Genomic DNA, 13950 nt, shown 5'->3' on the forward strand with positions numbered 1-13950 from the left:
TATTTTCTGGTTCGATTTTTGAATATTCTATTGCGTTCCTTGTGTAGTGTAAAGTGTAAATATGTGTTTGATTTCAAAATTAGATAAGTTTTGAGATGAATTAGAGTGCTCTGTGGGTTCCTATGCGAAACCCTATGAGGAACAATTATGAGTATGACTATTTGAAATGTGAACAAATGACATGATGTGAATGACATGCTATTGTGAGCACTATGACTATGAGAATGTGAAACGTGATGACAAAAGACATGAAATTCAATTACAAGTAAAGTGATGAGTCCATGAGTTTGTGAATGTGTGACATGCATCATTTGCATTTATGTTATAAGGTACGATATGGAGTACACCATTAGGGAAGGCCCTCCGAGTGTGAAACATCTTGGAGGAGTCCTAGGGAATAGTGCAGTTTTGAAGGCCTAGTTCTGCCCGTTTTTGTGCATGGGACGTATCTTGCGCGACTTCACTATCTCGACAAGACCCTAGCAATACATCCTTCTAGTTGAGAGTGCACGGTTGAGCCGACATGTACTCCTAGACTACTCCAGGTATGTTGCTTCGGCAACATACCACATGATATGTGATTATGAGACAAGTGATTGGCGCCACATGCATGCATATATGATTCAAGTCCATGACATCATTGCATGATGAATGACTGTGTATGTGTTAATATTGTATGTATAATATGAATTTGTACCTGATTAATGTGTAGCTATGACTGTGCTTGTTATGATTTGTGTGTGTGTTACCTAATTATTTTTTTTTTACACCTGAAACCGAGTGAGATGTTTCTCATTCCCTTGTTCTTTGTATGTGTTTAAATTGTGTTATAGGTGATTATCAACATGAGGATGTTGGTGATGAGGCTTAGGCTTTAGTTAGGCATGCTCTGATAGGATATGTGACATCAGGGCATAGTTAGGCTTAGTTTAGGATTTCATTATTGTATTTGTTTTGGAAAGACTTATGTTTCATTTTTCTATCAATTCCACATTTGACCATGATTTAAGTTTAAAAATGTGAATTCTCTATTCTTATGTTAGTGGAACTATTATTTTAATTCTAAAGATTTTATTTAACCCAAGAATATGTTTTATAATTATTCTATATGTATGTTGGGGTAGAGGGTGTCACATTTAGTGGTATCAGAGCCAGGTTAATTCAAATCGGACATATGTGTTATGTGCTTATCATAATTCTGTTGTGTACTCTGACAGCGTTTTGCTTGTTGTGTACTCTGACAGTGTTTTCTTTTATGATGATAATGATAATGATGCTGATGTCACTACTAGAATTTGTCTCATTACATGCAACTTTTCCTGCGAATTTTTCATAAAAATTCGCAGGAAATGTTATTCCTACAAATTTTCCTGCGAAATTTTATCTGCAAGTAATACCTTCGTAGATAATATTTTTTGCGAATTTTAAAATTCACAGGAAATTTTCCTGTGAAATTTCTTGTGAAAAAAATTCGCAGGAGACTTTCCTGCAAATTTTTTTTTGCAGGAAAGTTTCTTGCAAAAAAAAATTCGCCAGAAAGTTTCCTGCGAATTTTTTTGCAAGAATATTTTTTACTAAAAAAATTAAAGAAATTACTATAAATTCTATCAATAATTTTTTAACTTTTAAATGCTCACAATGAATTCATCCGAAGCATTTGTTTCCATGCCTCCAACATGTGATACATAATCTTTTAAATTCTAAGATTGTAGATTATAAGCTTAACACTCAACCATACAAATCAACTTGTAAGGTAAGTGTTGCCCCAACTTATATACTCTTTAATTGCTTTATTTTCAATCGATGTAGGACTTGAAGTTTTTTTAAAATATTAAACTTATAAATTTAAATATATTTTTATTTTTATTTTTCCTGCAGATTAAAATTTGCAGGAAAATCTGCAGGAAAACTTACCTGCTAATTTTTTCTACCATTTAGTAAACATTATTTGTGAATTTATTTTTGCAAGAAAATCTGCAAGAAACAAAATAAAATTCTTACAATATTTTATGCAAATTTTTACCATGGAAAAAATTTCTGATTATTAAAATTGTAGCAAAATTCGTAAGAAATATCTGTAAATTATTTTTTGCAAATAAATTCGCAAAAAATTTCTATGAATATTTTTTTGAAGAAAAATTCACAAAAAATTTCTGCAAATACTTTTTTGCAAGAAAATTCGCAAAAAAATTGTGAATAATTTTTTGCAGGAAAATTTGCAAGAAAATGACACTTTTCTAGTAGTGTGTTTACCTTGTGTTGTTGGTGTTGTGCTTAATTGTGTATTGCTTTCTCAGAATTTTGTTGATAGACATGATATAGCTTAACTGATCCTATTTATGATTTCTTTTCTTTATTCTCATGATTGCTTATTTGTTTTGAAACTTCTTGCTTACGTAAGAAGTAGTGGTTGGATGGTATCGCTCATGTTGTGAGCATATGTGCAAGTAGTAGTGGAAGAAGCATCGCTCGTGTTGATCCTCACTTGCTTCAGCAAAGAGGAATAAGTCATCTGCAAATGCCAAATGCGAGATTTTAGGAGCTTTTCTAGCTATGCGGATGGGAGTCCATTGATTTGAATCTACAGCTGATTGAATAATATGGAAGAGGCACTCAATACAGAGAACAAATAGATACACTACAAAAAACTTGTATGTTTGCGGCGGTTTTTTAGTAAAAGCGACGGCGGTTTTAACCGCCGCAAACTTATATAACGACAGTTTGTAAACCGCCGTAATGTTATGCGTCGCGACTACATTTTGCGGAGGTTTTTGAAACAGCCGCAACATAATTGATAAAATTGCGGCAGTTATAAAATTGTCGTTATTTTGAAAACTGAAACTAGTTAAAAAGTAATGGCGGTTTTGGAAACCGCCGCAAATATAAACATGCATTTTAATTAACAATTTGTAGCAGTTTTTAACTGCCACAATTTATTTCGCGTCCAATTTGTAATTAAATGTTTTTTTATAATTACATTTTCAACCTATTTGTTTAAATTATCATCTCAAACACGTGATCAAGATAAACTAAAATAAATGATGCAAATAAAAATGTAATTCATTAAATAAATATATTAAATCCAAATTTTGTATCTTTCAAACATAGAAATGGTCCTTAAGTTTAAGAAACTTAGGTACATAAAAACAACAAAAATATAAAGATGGTTCTAAAAGCTCCTAACAAACTAAAATTGAAGAAAATTTCTAAATAGTTCCTCATGGTGATCCTCCATTATCTTCAAGAACATGGCTAGATTGAGAAGAACGTCTCAAATCTACTAGAGATTTCAATTCAGCTGCCTGAAATTATAATAATAACAAATTAGATTTGAACTTTTACTTGGACAATAAAATCTACAATTTTTTAAAGACTTTATTTGATACCTGATTTCCTTTAACAATTTGCATAAGGAAAACTAATTGTAAAGTGGATGGTATTCATCAAAAAAGGAGCTGGGAACTTTCCCATATGATCTCCTAATAGACTTTTATTATACCTGTTCAAAACAGTTCAGAATAAGAAAAAAAGAAAAAAGTATTTGCATCACAAACACTAAATTGGGTAAACTAGGAACTTACATGGTCAAAAATAGGCTGAACATGTACCACATAAGTATCAAAGCTCAGGCACAAAACTGGGTAAACTAGGAACTTACATGGTCAAAACCATAAAAGAACAAATCTTCACCATCGAACGAATATATATTTATATTGATATTTTAAGATTTCTGGGCATCGGTCAAAATTTCTACAAATAAATATCACTGTTTCTAAATGATTGAATGATGCTTTTAGACAAACTTACATGGCCATTATATTTGTGGGCGCGAAGAAAAGCAAGGAGAGGTTCCAAACTTTCTTTGTTACGAAACATGAATGATGATAGATGACGGTTGAGAAATTGAACCCCATTACCAATAGAGGATGATCGAGTTGGTCTAGGGAATGTTGCATTAAATGGCTCAAAATCTACTTCAAGCACGTTTTTGCCATTGCACCTGGATCAAATTTTCAAAAATCATCATGTAATAATTTCATTTCTCCGTGAAGCCAAACTGAAACCATAGAATGCCACGCAATTCATTTATTTCATTCAACACTTTGGGGGATGGTAAAGAATAAATTCAAAAAGTAGTGCAGAAAATAATGCACATAACAAAGATAACCATTACTCCCAATCTACAAGTTCTTCTTTGAATCGTAAATATTCTGCAACACTCAGATTATCCACATTGAGTTCAAATGCATTAACACGAGCATACTCCCAAACACCAGGTCTTGGACGCAAAGCCATTGACACAAAAGGAGGTATAACTATGGCTTCCTGTGGCAATAACAGGAACAAAAGCTTTTTAAAAACTGCAATGACAAGGAAAACTCGAGAAAATTCAACTATTGTATGTCATTTATCAAAGCTATAACTTACGAAAATATACTTAGCTAACCTTTGCAGATTCTAGCTCTTTGACAAAGGGGCTATCTTTGAGTTTCCAAATCCCTTCATCCTCTTCAAGAATCTTTTCTACCTCGTGCCTCAGGTCATGTGATTGTAGTATTCCTTTGCCCCCAGCAACATACCTTTGCAACAAAAATAGTAGTTATTATCACACACATACTTATCATTCACGAAGAATCTAAGAATACCCGGTTGCCAAAATCACAACTCTAACTTTCACCTGGAGAGAAGAAAGATCAACTCGTTGCGGTGACTAGAGAGGGTGTCTTGCACCCTCTCTCTCACGCCAGAAGCTTTATCGAATCTGGAAGAGAACATGATCAACTGGAAATGGCAAAAACAGTGTGAAGCATTAGAAAAAAGAGAACATGATCAACTGGAAATGATCAACTCACCTCTTTATTTCAGTCCAAAAGAAGAACCAGCTCCAGAGCACTTCGATAGCCACTATATAATTAATTCGACTTGGATTAAAGTGAAGACTAGAACTTTACCTATAAAAGTACAAGTCAAAATTTTCATAGCAGATGGTTAAATCTACCCATAATTAAATTCAAACAAAACCATATTAGAAAACCAATTACTGAGAAAACATAGAGTAAAAATAACAATTCTTCAAATTTAGATTGAATTTGAATTTGAAATTGAAATTGATTCAAACAGCAACAACTAAAAAAAATAATTATAGACATAAATTTAGGAGAAACAAAATTAAAAGATTTGATTAATTAGCAAACGCATCAACTAAAAGGCCATCAAAAGAGAGTAAAAGAATATTCAACATGTAACAGCCCAATTTTCAATGGGCCGTAGGCCCAATTCGTTGCCCAGAACGGGCCGTTTCAAAAGTGAAACGGGCCGTTCTGGAATAAGTTAAAGGCCCAAAATTTGAGAAGCAGAACGGGCCGTTCTGGAGGGAGAACGGGCCATTCCGGTTTGGAGAACGGGCCGTTCCAGAGGGAGAACGGGCCGTTCTGGTTTGGAGAACGGGTCGTTCTGGAAGCAGAACTGGCCGTTCTGCTGGGTTTGAGAACGGGCCGTTCTGGTTTGAGAACGGGCCGTTCTGGTTTGGGAACGGGCCGTTCCAGTTGAAAAATTTACGTAGGTTTGAAGGGCCCAGAACGGGCCGTTCCGATTTTGGAACGGGCCATAGTGGTAGGTGGGCGAAAAATCCTATAAATGGGCCTCAAATCCTCTCATTTCTACACACCTCTCATTCTCACTCTCTCTTCTCTTCTGTTCTCTCTTTCGTTCCTCTTCTGCTCTCTGAAGACCAAGGGGAACTCAGAGGATGAGGTTCTGCTCCAGTCTTAGTTCCGATCCTTATTTAAGGAAAAAGAGGAGGTTCTGCCCGAGTTCCTATGTATCCAGGTACGGGGGAAAAGGAGATTATTTATATGTAGAGTTACATGAGGGAATTGGGTAGAGGAAGAGCCCTTAGGGTTATGAATAATTTTATAATTATTTCTGTTTGGAGGATTAATTATCTTATGTGATTCTATATATATTTAGGATTACGAATATATGTTTAACTTGAGAAAATGATGCTCTGGGAGAGAGAACGAAATTATAGAAAAGTGCCTGTAGGCTAGGTTTTGGAAAAATTGAAATATTTCTGTTTGAAGAATTAATGATACCATTAGATTCTGTATGTGTTGAGGATTAGAAATATATATTTAATTTGTAAGAATGATGATCTGAGAGGGAGAACGAAACTGTAGAAAAGTGCCTGTGAGTTAGGTTTTGAAAGATTTGGGGGTTTTATTATTTATGTTAAAGTTATATGAAATTGATAATTCGATTGTTTATAATATTAATTTATGAATGTTATTATTGTATTGATTGATAAGAATGAATGATCTTGATGTGAATTACTTGAGGGGTATGTAAACCTTTATTTTGTTGGGCTTATCTGTTGTGTATGTGAGGTGGAATTGTGTACGTGACGTGAATTTGAATTATGAGATGAGATGTTGTATGAATGTGATTATGATTGTGATTGTGGTGCCTCACATCAGTGACTAGGGATGGCACGGCCCCTGGGTAAGTGGTGCTACAAGGAGGGCGTGACCCTAGCATGGTGTGGGATGAGTAAGACAGTTAACACACACCACTTATGTCGATTATGGCAGCCTTGGCATAGGGTTAATTGCAAGAGACTGTATGGATTGTAATTTGATTGTGGTTCCTCACACTAAAGGATCAAGGATGATACGAACCCTGGTAGTTGATGTTTCAGGGACGAGCGTACTCCCGGATGATCAGGGATGATACGAACCCTGGATAGGTGATGCTTCAGGGACGAGCGTACTCCTTAATGACTAGGGATGGCACGGCCCCTGGGTAAGTGATGCTACAGGGAAGGCGTGACCCTGGTTTGGTGTGGGAGGCAATTAACCTGTATCACTTGTGTCAGATGTGGCGAGGTCTTGGCATAGTGTTAATTGTAAGATTGGTGTGAGTTATGGATGTGGAAATGATATTGTTAATTGTAAGATTGACATGAATTATGAATATGGAAATGATGTTGTAAATTGTATAATTGGTGTGGATTATGATGGATTGAGATATGTATGTGAAATGAGATATGTTAAATGTGAATTGAGATGTGAAGATGATGAATGATCGATATATATATTTATATATATATATATACATATATATATCTATATATATTTTATTAAATGATGAATTATGATGAGATTATATTGTGATGTGTTTGTATGTACTTTGCATATAAATATTTTCTTTTCTCACCGTTTAAACTGTGGATATTTTAGGTGAAGAAGATCCGGCTACGAGTGGCATCTAGAATGCCAACAGTTAAATTATGGGAATGCTCTGATAATGTGACATCGGGGCAGAGGATTTCTAGGACAGAATATTTATATGGATTTGGTATTGTAATAAATGATTTTAAAATTGTAAACTCTTACATTTTACCTTTCAAGTTTTATTTTTCAGTCATTTTCTTATATTGAAGAAAGAACAGTTTCGAAGTTTTATGTGAACCCTTTTACGAACCCTTTGAAAGTTTATTCTCTTTAATTAAATTATATTATATATGTGTTGGGGTAGTAAGGGTGTCACATTTAGTGGTATCAAAGCAGGTCGATCCAATCGGCCTGAGTTGTGAGTCTACTATGCTTGTTTGGTAGATGAATGATGGAATGCATTGAGTGTGAAGCTTATTGATGTGCTAAGGTGATGATTGATTATGTTGTTGTTATTTATTTGTGTGCATTGTGTTCTCAGGATTTGTCTGATAGACATGATATAACTTGATGATGCTATTTTGGACTGCTCTTTCTTAATCTCATGATTGCTTAATTATTTTGATACTTCTTGCTTATGTAAGAAGTAGTGGTAGTAGACGAAGTATCTTGCTAACCAACTAGAACTAGTGGAAGCTTGGATGTCGGTAAGAAATTGATTTATCGAATGTATTAAGAGTTTACGATTGGTGGCGTTTCTGAAAGTTATAGTGGTAATGATTGAATCCAAGAGGTTATGTGTCGAGCATTAGAACTTTGAGTGTTCTTGATGAAAGGTTAAAGTGTTGGTGATTTCCTTAAGTTTTGATGCTTGCATATTAATCTTGTTAGGGGTTAGGTTGCATGAGGATTTGATTTTAGCTCTAAGTCTTTTGTGGAATAGGTGAATTATTTTCGTTTAGAGATTGTAGTTGGAAGCTTGGATATGAGTTTAAGGTAGAAAGAAGTAAGTTTGGAAGGGTTGAGGTATTCTGTGGGTTGTTAGTGCACTATTGTTGTCTAGTGTAGGAGATGTTTTCACTGTAGTTTTGTTATGCTAGTAGGAGTACCGTATTGATAGATTTGGATTTTGTGGTCTTCATGGAAGTTGTAGTCTTGGATGTGATCTTTTCAATGGCACTGGAATCAGGTAAAATGAAGGTTTAGAACTTCAGTTATAGTTGTTTTGGTAATCAGAGGCTAGTTATAAGCGTTAAATATATCTGTTGTGATTTTTGAATTGTTAGCTGAGAAGAGGATCTATTCAGAATCTCATGTCTTCATAAGAGTTATAACTTATTCTTTTATCTTTCTTTTGAGATAGGATTGAGATCGTTGGACAAGTGTAACTCTCTAGGTATCATTTTCCTTGACAGTTATTGATGGGATATGTATGTTATCATGATGTTTTTGAGTTATTAGGCAATGCAAGGATAAAAGTGATTTTGTTATGATGTTCTGAGGTGTTGTCATGTGGATTGTAAGGTTATTCAAGGTTTTATGATGCTATGTGGTAAAGTTAAGTTCATGCACATGTTATATGGTGTAAAATAGTGATAGATTTATATATATGATTGGGAAGGATGTATATATGAAGGTTTAAATAGGTATTCTAATATGATATGCATGTATGTGGATATGAGGATAGATGACCTTATGGATTAATTAGTGAATGGTTGTGTGTTTAGTGAGATTGACCTTAAGATGTGAGATCATCATATTAGAGTTAATTTTGAAGATATATCCAAGATAGATTTAGGCCTTGTAACTTCTTGCACGGATATAACATAGATCTACCTATGGTAGAAGTTGTGCTTAAGTGGGAGATATCAAAAGTCAATTTGTGAGGTTAGAAGTTTTATTGAGATAGTTTATAGGAAATTTATTGAGTAAATTTTTAAGATAGCCGTTCACGATTTAGGCTGCTCTCGTTTCTCCCGTCGCTACTATAGGAATTGCTTTTGCTTTCTTTTCTTCTAGCTTAAGATGTTTCAGTTCACTAAGTTGTCTTTTGCCTACCCATGAATTCAATAGTAGTTCAAAAGGTTAACCTATATCGAGGATCCCCGGACCTATGCTTATTTTCAACTCCCCAAAGCATTTCGTCGCTTAATTCTCTAGGTTGCTTACTATTTGACTAGATTGACTAGGAAAGACTTGCCTTTGTATGGGATAATAAATGTGAGAGTATGTTTCAAACTCTTAAGGAAAGATTGGATAATGTTACCGGATTTTAGTAAGTCTTATGTTGTATACCGTGATGCTTCTAAGATGAATTTGGAGGTAGTGTAGATGCAAGGAGGAAGGGTAATAACTTATGTTTCTAAGCAATTGAGAATTCATGAGAGGAATTACCTTACCCATGACATTGAGTGAGCAATCGTGATATTTACACTAAGATTTGGAGACACTACCTGTATGATTCTAAGCTGGAGGTATTTATTAATCATTAGAGCCTCAAATTTTGTTTGACCTGAAGGACTTGAATATGAGACAAAAGAGATAGTTGGAATTTTTGTGGACTAGGATTTCAATCTTAGTTGTTATTTGCATAAAGTCAATGTGATGGTTGATGCTTTGAGTAGGAACCCTCTACATTATTTTTTCTTATGATTAGAGAGATGGATCTTTTTGGCTGAAATTAAAGATTTAAGTTTGACTTATGAGATTACTCCGAGTAGTATGAAACTAGGTATAACTTGAGTAACGAGTGAATTGTTGAAGAAAATTGGAGACGTATAATTAATTGATTAATTTTGGTGACAAGATATGAGGCTATAGGATAAGGTGATGAATAAGAGTTTGACTTGGGTGTAGATGAACTGGTGAAATTAGAGATCTGATATGTATACCTAGTGAACTTACGCTTAGGTGCTTAATCTTTAAAGATGATCACGGAAGTAAAACCAATATTGTGGCAGATGCCTTGATTATGATGACCTCTAGTATATCATTTATGATGATTTAAGGGTTAGATTTGATTGAAGAATTTAAAGACTTATGCTTGGTGTATGAGATTATCCTTAGAAGCATTGAATTGATTGTGTTAAGTGACTAGTGAATTAATGGATGAGATTAGAGAAGCCTAGGAGTCAGATCCTTTCTTAGAGAACCAAGTGGAGAAGATTGGTAGAAGTATAGATAACCATTTATGAGTAGAAATCGACATTGTTTTGAGGTGCAAGAACAAACTTGGGTACATAGTAACCTTGAATTAAGGAAGATGATTTTAGAGGAAGTACATAACAGTACTCTTAATATATATATATTTAGGAGCTAATGAGATGTATCGGGACCTTAGGAGGATGTATCTGAATAGCGCAGCGGAAGTGAAGTGACCTAAGGTGAAGAAAGGAGTAGAGAAATTGTATACTTGTGTTTAGTATGCTAGAAGTCTTTAGGAATTTTGTAGCACTCAGACCTCCCATTGTGGAAGTGAGATGATGGGTGGATAGGCCTTAATTGTAGGTTTGTCTGAGATGCTTAAGAGGTTAATTCTATTTGTGTTTTAGTGGATAGGCTTGCCAAGTTTACTTGTTTTCCCTTAGATATCTTTTGATAGAGTTGTATATCAATAAGGTAGTGAGGTCGCATAATAATTAGAAAGTAAGAAGGGAGGAGTCTACCATTGCAAAAATTTCGAGAACGAAATTTCATAAAGGAGGGAAGTACTGTACCAGCCCAATTTTCAATGGGCCGTAGGCCCAATTCGTTGCCCAAAACGGGTCGTTTCAAAAGTGAAACGGGCCGTTCTAGAATAAGTTAAAGGCCCAAAATTTGAGAAGCAGAACGGGCCGTTCTGGAGGGAGAACGGGCCGTTCCGGTTTGGAGAACGGGCCGTTCCAGAGGGAGAACGGGCCGTTCTGGTTTGGAGAACGGGCCGTTCTGGAAGCAGAACTGGCCGTTCTGCTGGGTTTGAGAACGGGCCGTTCTGGTTTGGGAACGGGCCGTTCCAGTTGAAAAATTTACGTAGGTTTGAAGGGCCCAGAACGGGCCGTTCCGATTTTGGAACGGGCCGTAGTGGTAGGTGGGCGAAAAATCCTATAAATAGGCCTCAAATCCTCTCATTTCTACACACCTCTCATTCTCACTCTCTCTTCTCTTCTGTTCTCTCTTTCGTTCCTCTTCTGCTCTCTGAAGACCAAGGGGAACTCAGAGGATGAGGTTCTGCTCCAGTCTTAGTTCCGATCCTTATTTAAGGAAAAAGAGGAGGTTCTGCCCGAGTTCCTATGTATCCAGGTACGGGGGAAAAGGAGATTATTTATATGTAGAGTTACATGAGGGAATTGGGTAGAGGAAAAGCCCTTAGGGTTATGAATAATTTTATAATTATTTCTGTTTGGAGGATTAATTATCTTATGTGATTCTATATATATTTAGGATTACGAATATATGTTTAACTTGAGAAAATGATGCTCTGGGAGAGAGAACGAAATTATAGAAAAGTGCCTGTAGGCTAGGTTTTGGAAAAATTGAAATATTTCTGTTTGAAGAATTAATGATACCATTAGATTCTGTATGTGTTGAGGATTAGAAATATATATTTAATTTGTAAGAATGATGATCTGAAAGGGAGAACGAAACTGTAGAAAAGTCTCTGTGAGTTAGGTTTTGAAAGAATTGGGGGTTTTATTATTTATGTTAAAGTTATATGAAATTGATAATTCCATTGTTTATAATATTAATTTATGAATGTTATTATTGTATTGATTGATAAGAATGAATGATCTTGATGTGAATTACTTGAGGGGTATGTAAACCTTTATTTTGTTGGGCTTATCTGTTGTGTATGTGAGGTGGAATTGTGTACGTGATGTGAATTTGAATTATGAGATGAGCTGTTGTATGAATGTGATTATGATTTTGATTGTGGTGCCTCACATCAGTGACTAGGGATGGCACGGCCCCTGGGTAAGTGGTGCTACAGGGAGGGCGTGACCCTAGCATGGTGTTGGATGAGTAAGACAGTTAACACACACCACTTATGTCGATTATGGCAGCCTTGGCATAGGGTTAATTGCAAGAGACTGTATGGATTGTAATTTGATTGTGGTTCCTCACACTAAAGGATCAAGGATGATACGAACCCTGGTAGTTGATGTTTCAGGGACGAGCGTACTCCCGGATGATCAGGGATGATACGAACCCTGGATAGGTGATGCTTCAGGGACGAGCGTACTCCTTAATGACTAGGGATGGCACGGCCCCTGGGTAAGTGATGCTACAGGGAGGGCGTGACCCTGGTTTGGTGTGGGAGGCAATTAACTTGTATCACTTGTGTTAGATGTGGCGAGGTCTTGGCATAGTGTTAATTGTAAGATTGGTGTGAGTTATGGATGTGGAAATGATATTGTTAATTGTAAGATTGACATGAATTATGAATATGGAAATGATGTTGTAAATTGTATAATTGGTGTGGATTATGATGGATTGAGATATGTATGTGAAATGAGATATGTTAAATGTGAATTGAGATGTGAAGATGATGAATGATCGATATATATATTTATATATATATATATACATATATATATATACATATATATATCTATATATATTTTATTAAATGATGAATTATGATGTGATTATATTGTGATGTGTTTGTATGTACTTTGCATATAAATATTTTCTTTTCTCACCGTTTAAACTGTGGATATTTTAGGTGAAGAAGATCCGGCTACGAGTGGCATCTAGAATGCCAACAGTTAAATTATGGGAATGCTCTGATAATGTGACATCGGGGCAGAGGATTTCTAGGACAGAATATTTATATGGATTTGGTATTGTAATAAATGATTTTAAAATTGTAAACTCTTACATTTTACCTTTCAAGTTTTATTTTTCAGTCATTTTCTTATATTGAAGAAAGAACAGTTTCGAAGTTTTATGTGAACCCTTTTACGAACCCTTTGAAAGTTTATTCTCTTTAATTAAATTATATTATATATGTGTTGGGGTAGTAAGGCTGTCACACAACAAGAAATAAAAAAGGAAAACAATGTACTCGAACAGAAATTTCCAATAAATGCATGACCAGAGTAACCATGTACCTTCCCATTTTGTGGATCCACTAGCAGTCCATCTATGTTATCTCCAACAACAGTCATAAGCTTACGGTCTGGACTGATTGATGTGTGCTACATTAAGAGAAAATAGTTAAGAATCAGGGCAGTATATATAATAAATTTTTAAATATATTAAAAAAATCTAATCAAAACATCATTCTCTTGGATTTAGAAATGACGTAGAAAAAATAATAGTTGATAAAAAATGTCATAAAAATTCTAATTATCCAAACTTTCCAAAGAATACGAGTGACAGAACAACGACGAGGCGCAGCGGCAGCAGCGGTAACGAGTAGTGGCAGCAACGGCGACGAGTAGTGGCAACAACGACGAGGCACAGGGGCGACGAGGCACAGCGATGACGACGCGCAGCGGTGACGAACGCGCAGCGACGACATCGCGACGGGCGTAGTGGCAGGCTAGAGGCATGACGCTTGAGCAGTAGAGGCGTGACCGTGAGCGAGAGATAAGAAGAAGAATGGAGCGAGAGAGAGGGGGATTATGTTGTTTAGGGTTACGTTTCTGATTTGAGGGGAGGGAACATTTCACTTATGGTGAAATTTTTAACTTACCTGCGGCGGTTCTATAATAACCGCCGAAAAAAATTGAAAATTGCGTCTGTTATGTTAAACCGCCGTAAGTTTAATGTTTTTAGACAAAATTTAAAAAACGCA

The 13950-nt window shown here is 35.5% G+C and overlaps 1 protein-coding gene across 1 annotated transcript; it reads right to left on the reverse strand.

Moving 5' to 3' along the window:
- Positions 1 to 3019: 3019 nt before the first annotated feature.
- LOC145957395 (sucrose synthase 2-like) lies at positions 3020 to 13674 on the reverse strand. Its single transcript, XM_083073646.1, has 9 exons — positions 13510 to 13674; positions 13262 to 13348; positions 4700 to 4782; positions 4448 to 4598; positions 4175 to 4326; positions 3808 to 4000; positions 3582 to 3730; positions 3387 to 3499; positions 3020 to 3302 (listed from the first exon to the last, which is right to left on the reverse strand). Exons 1-7 carry the CDS (start codon positions 13672 to 13674, stop codon positions 3722 to 3724), a joined length of 840 nt encoding a protein of 279 aa, XP_082929772.1. The 3' UTR covers positions 3020 to 3302; positions 3387 to 3499; positions 3582 to 3721.
- Between the last annotated feature and the right edge of the window lie 276 nt (positions 13675 to 13950).

This window comes from Cajanus cajan, chromosome 4, assembly GCF_000230855.2.
Source record: "Cajanus cajan strain Asha chromosome 4, NIPB_CcT2T_4, whole genome shotgun sequence".
Classification (NCBI taxonomy): domain Eukaryota; kingdom Viridiplantae; phylum Streptophyta; class Magnoliopsida; order Fabales; family Fabaceae; genus Cajanus; species Cajanus cajan.

Excerpts from the sequence above, each read along its gene's own strand:
- LOC145957395 (XM_083073646.1), bottom strand. The coding sequence starts at position 13,674 with ATGTCGTCGCTGCGCGTTCGTCACCGCTGCGCGTCGTCATCGCTGTGC. Across the intron at positions 13,349-13,509 it reads TCACTCGTATTCTTTGGAAA|CACACATCAATCAGTCCAGA; the intron begins GTTTGGATAATT and ends CTCTTAATGTAG. Across the intron at positions 4,001-4,174 it reads GAAGAACTTGTAGATTGGGA|GTGCAATGGCAAAAACGTGC; the intron begins GTAATGGTTATC and ends AATTTGATCCAG.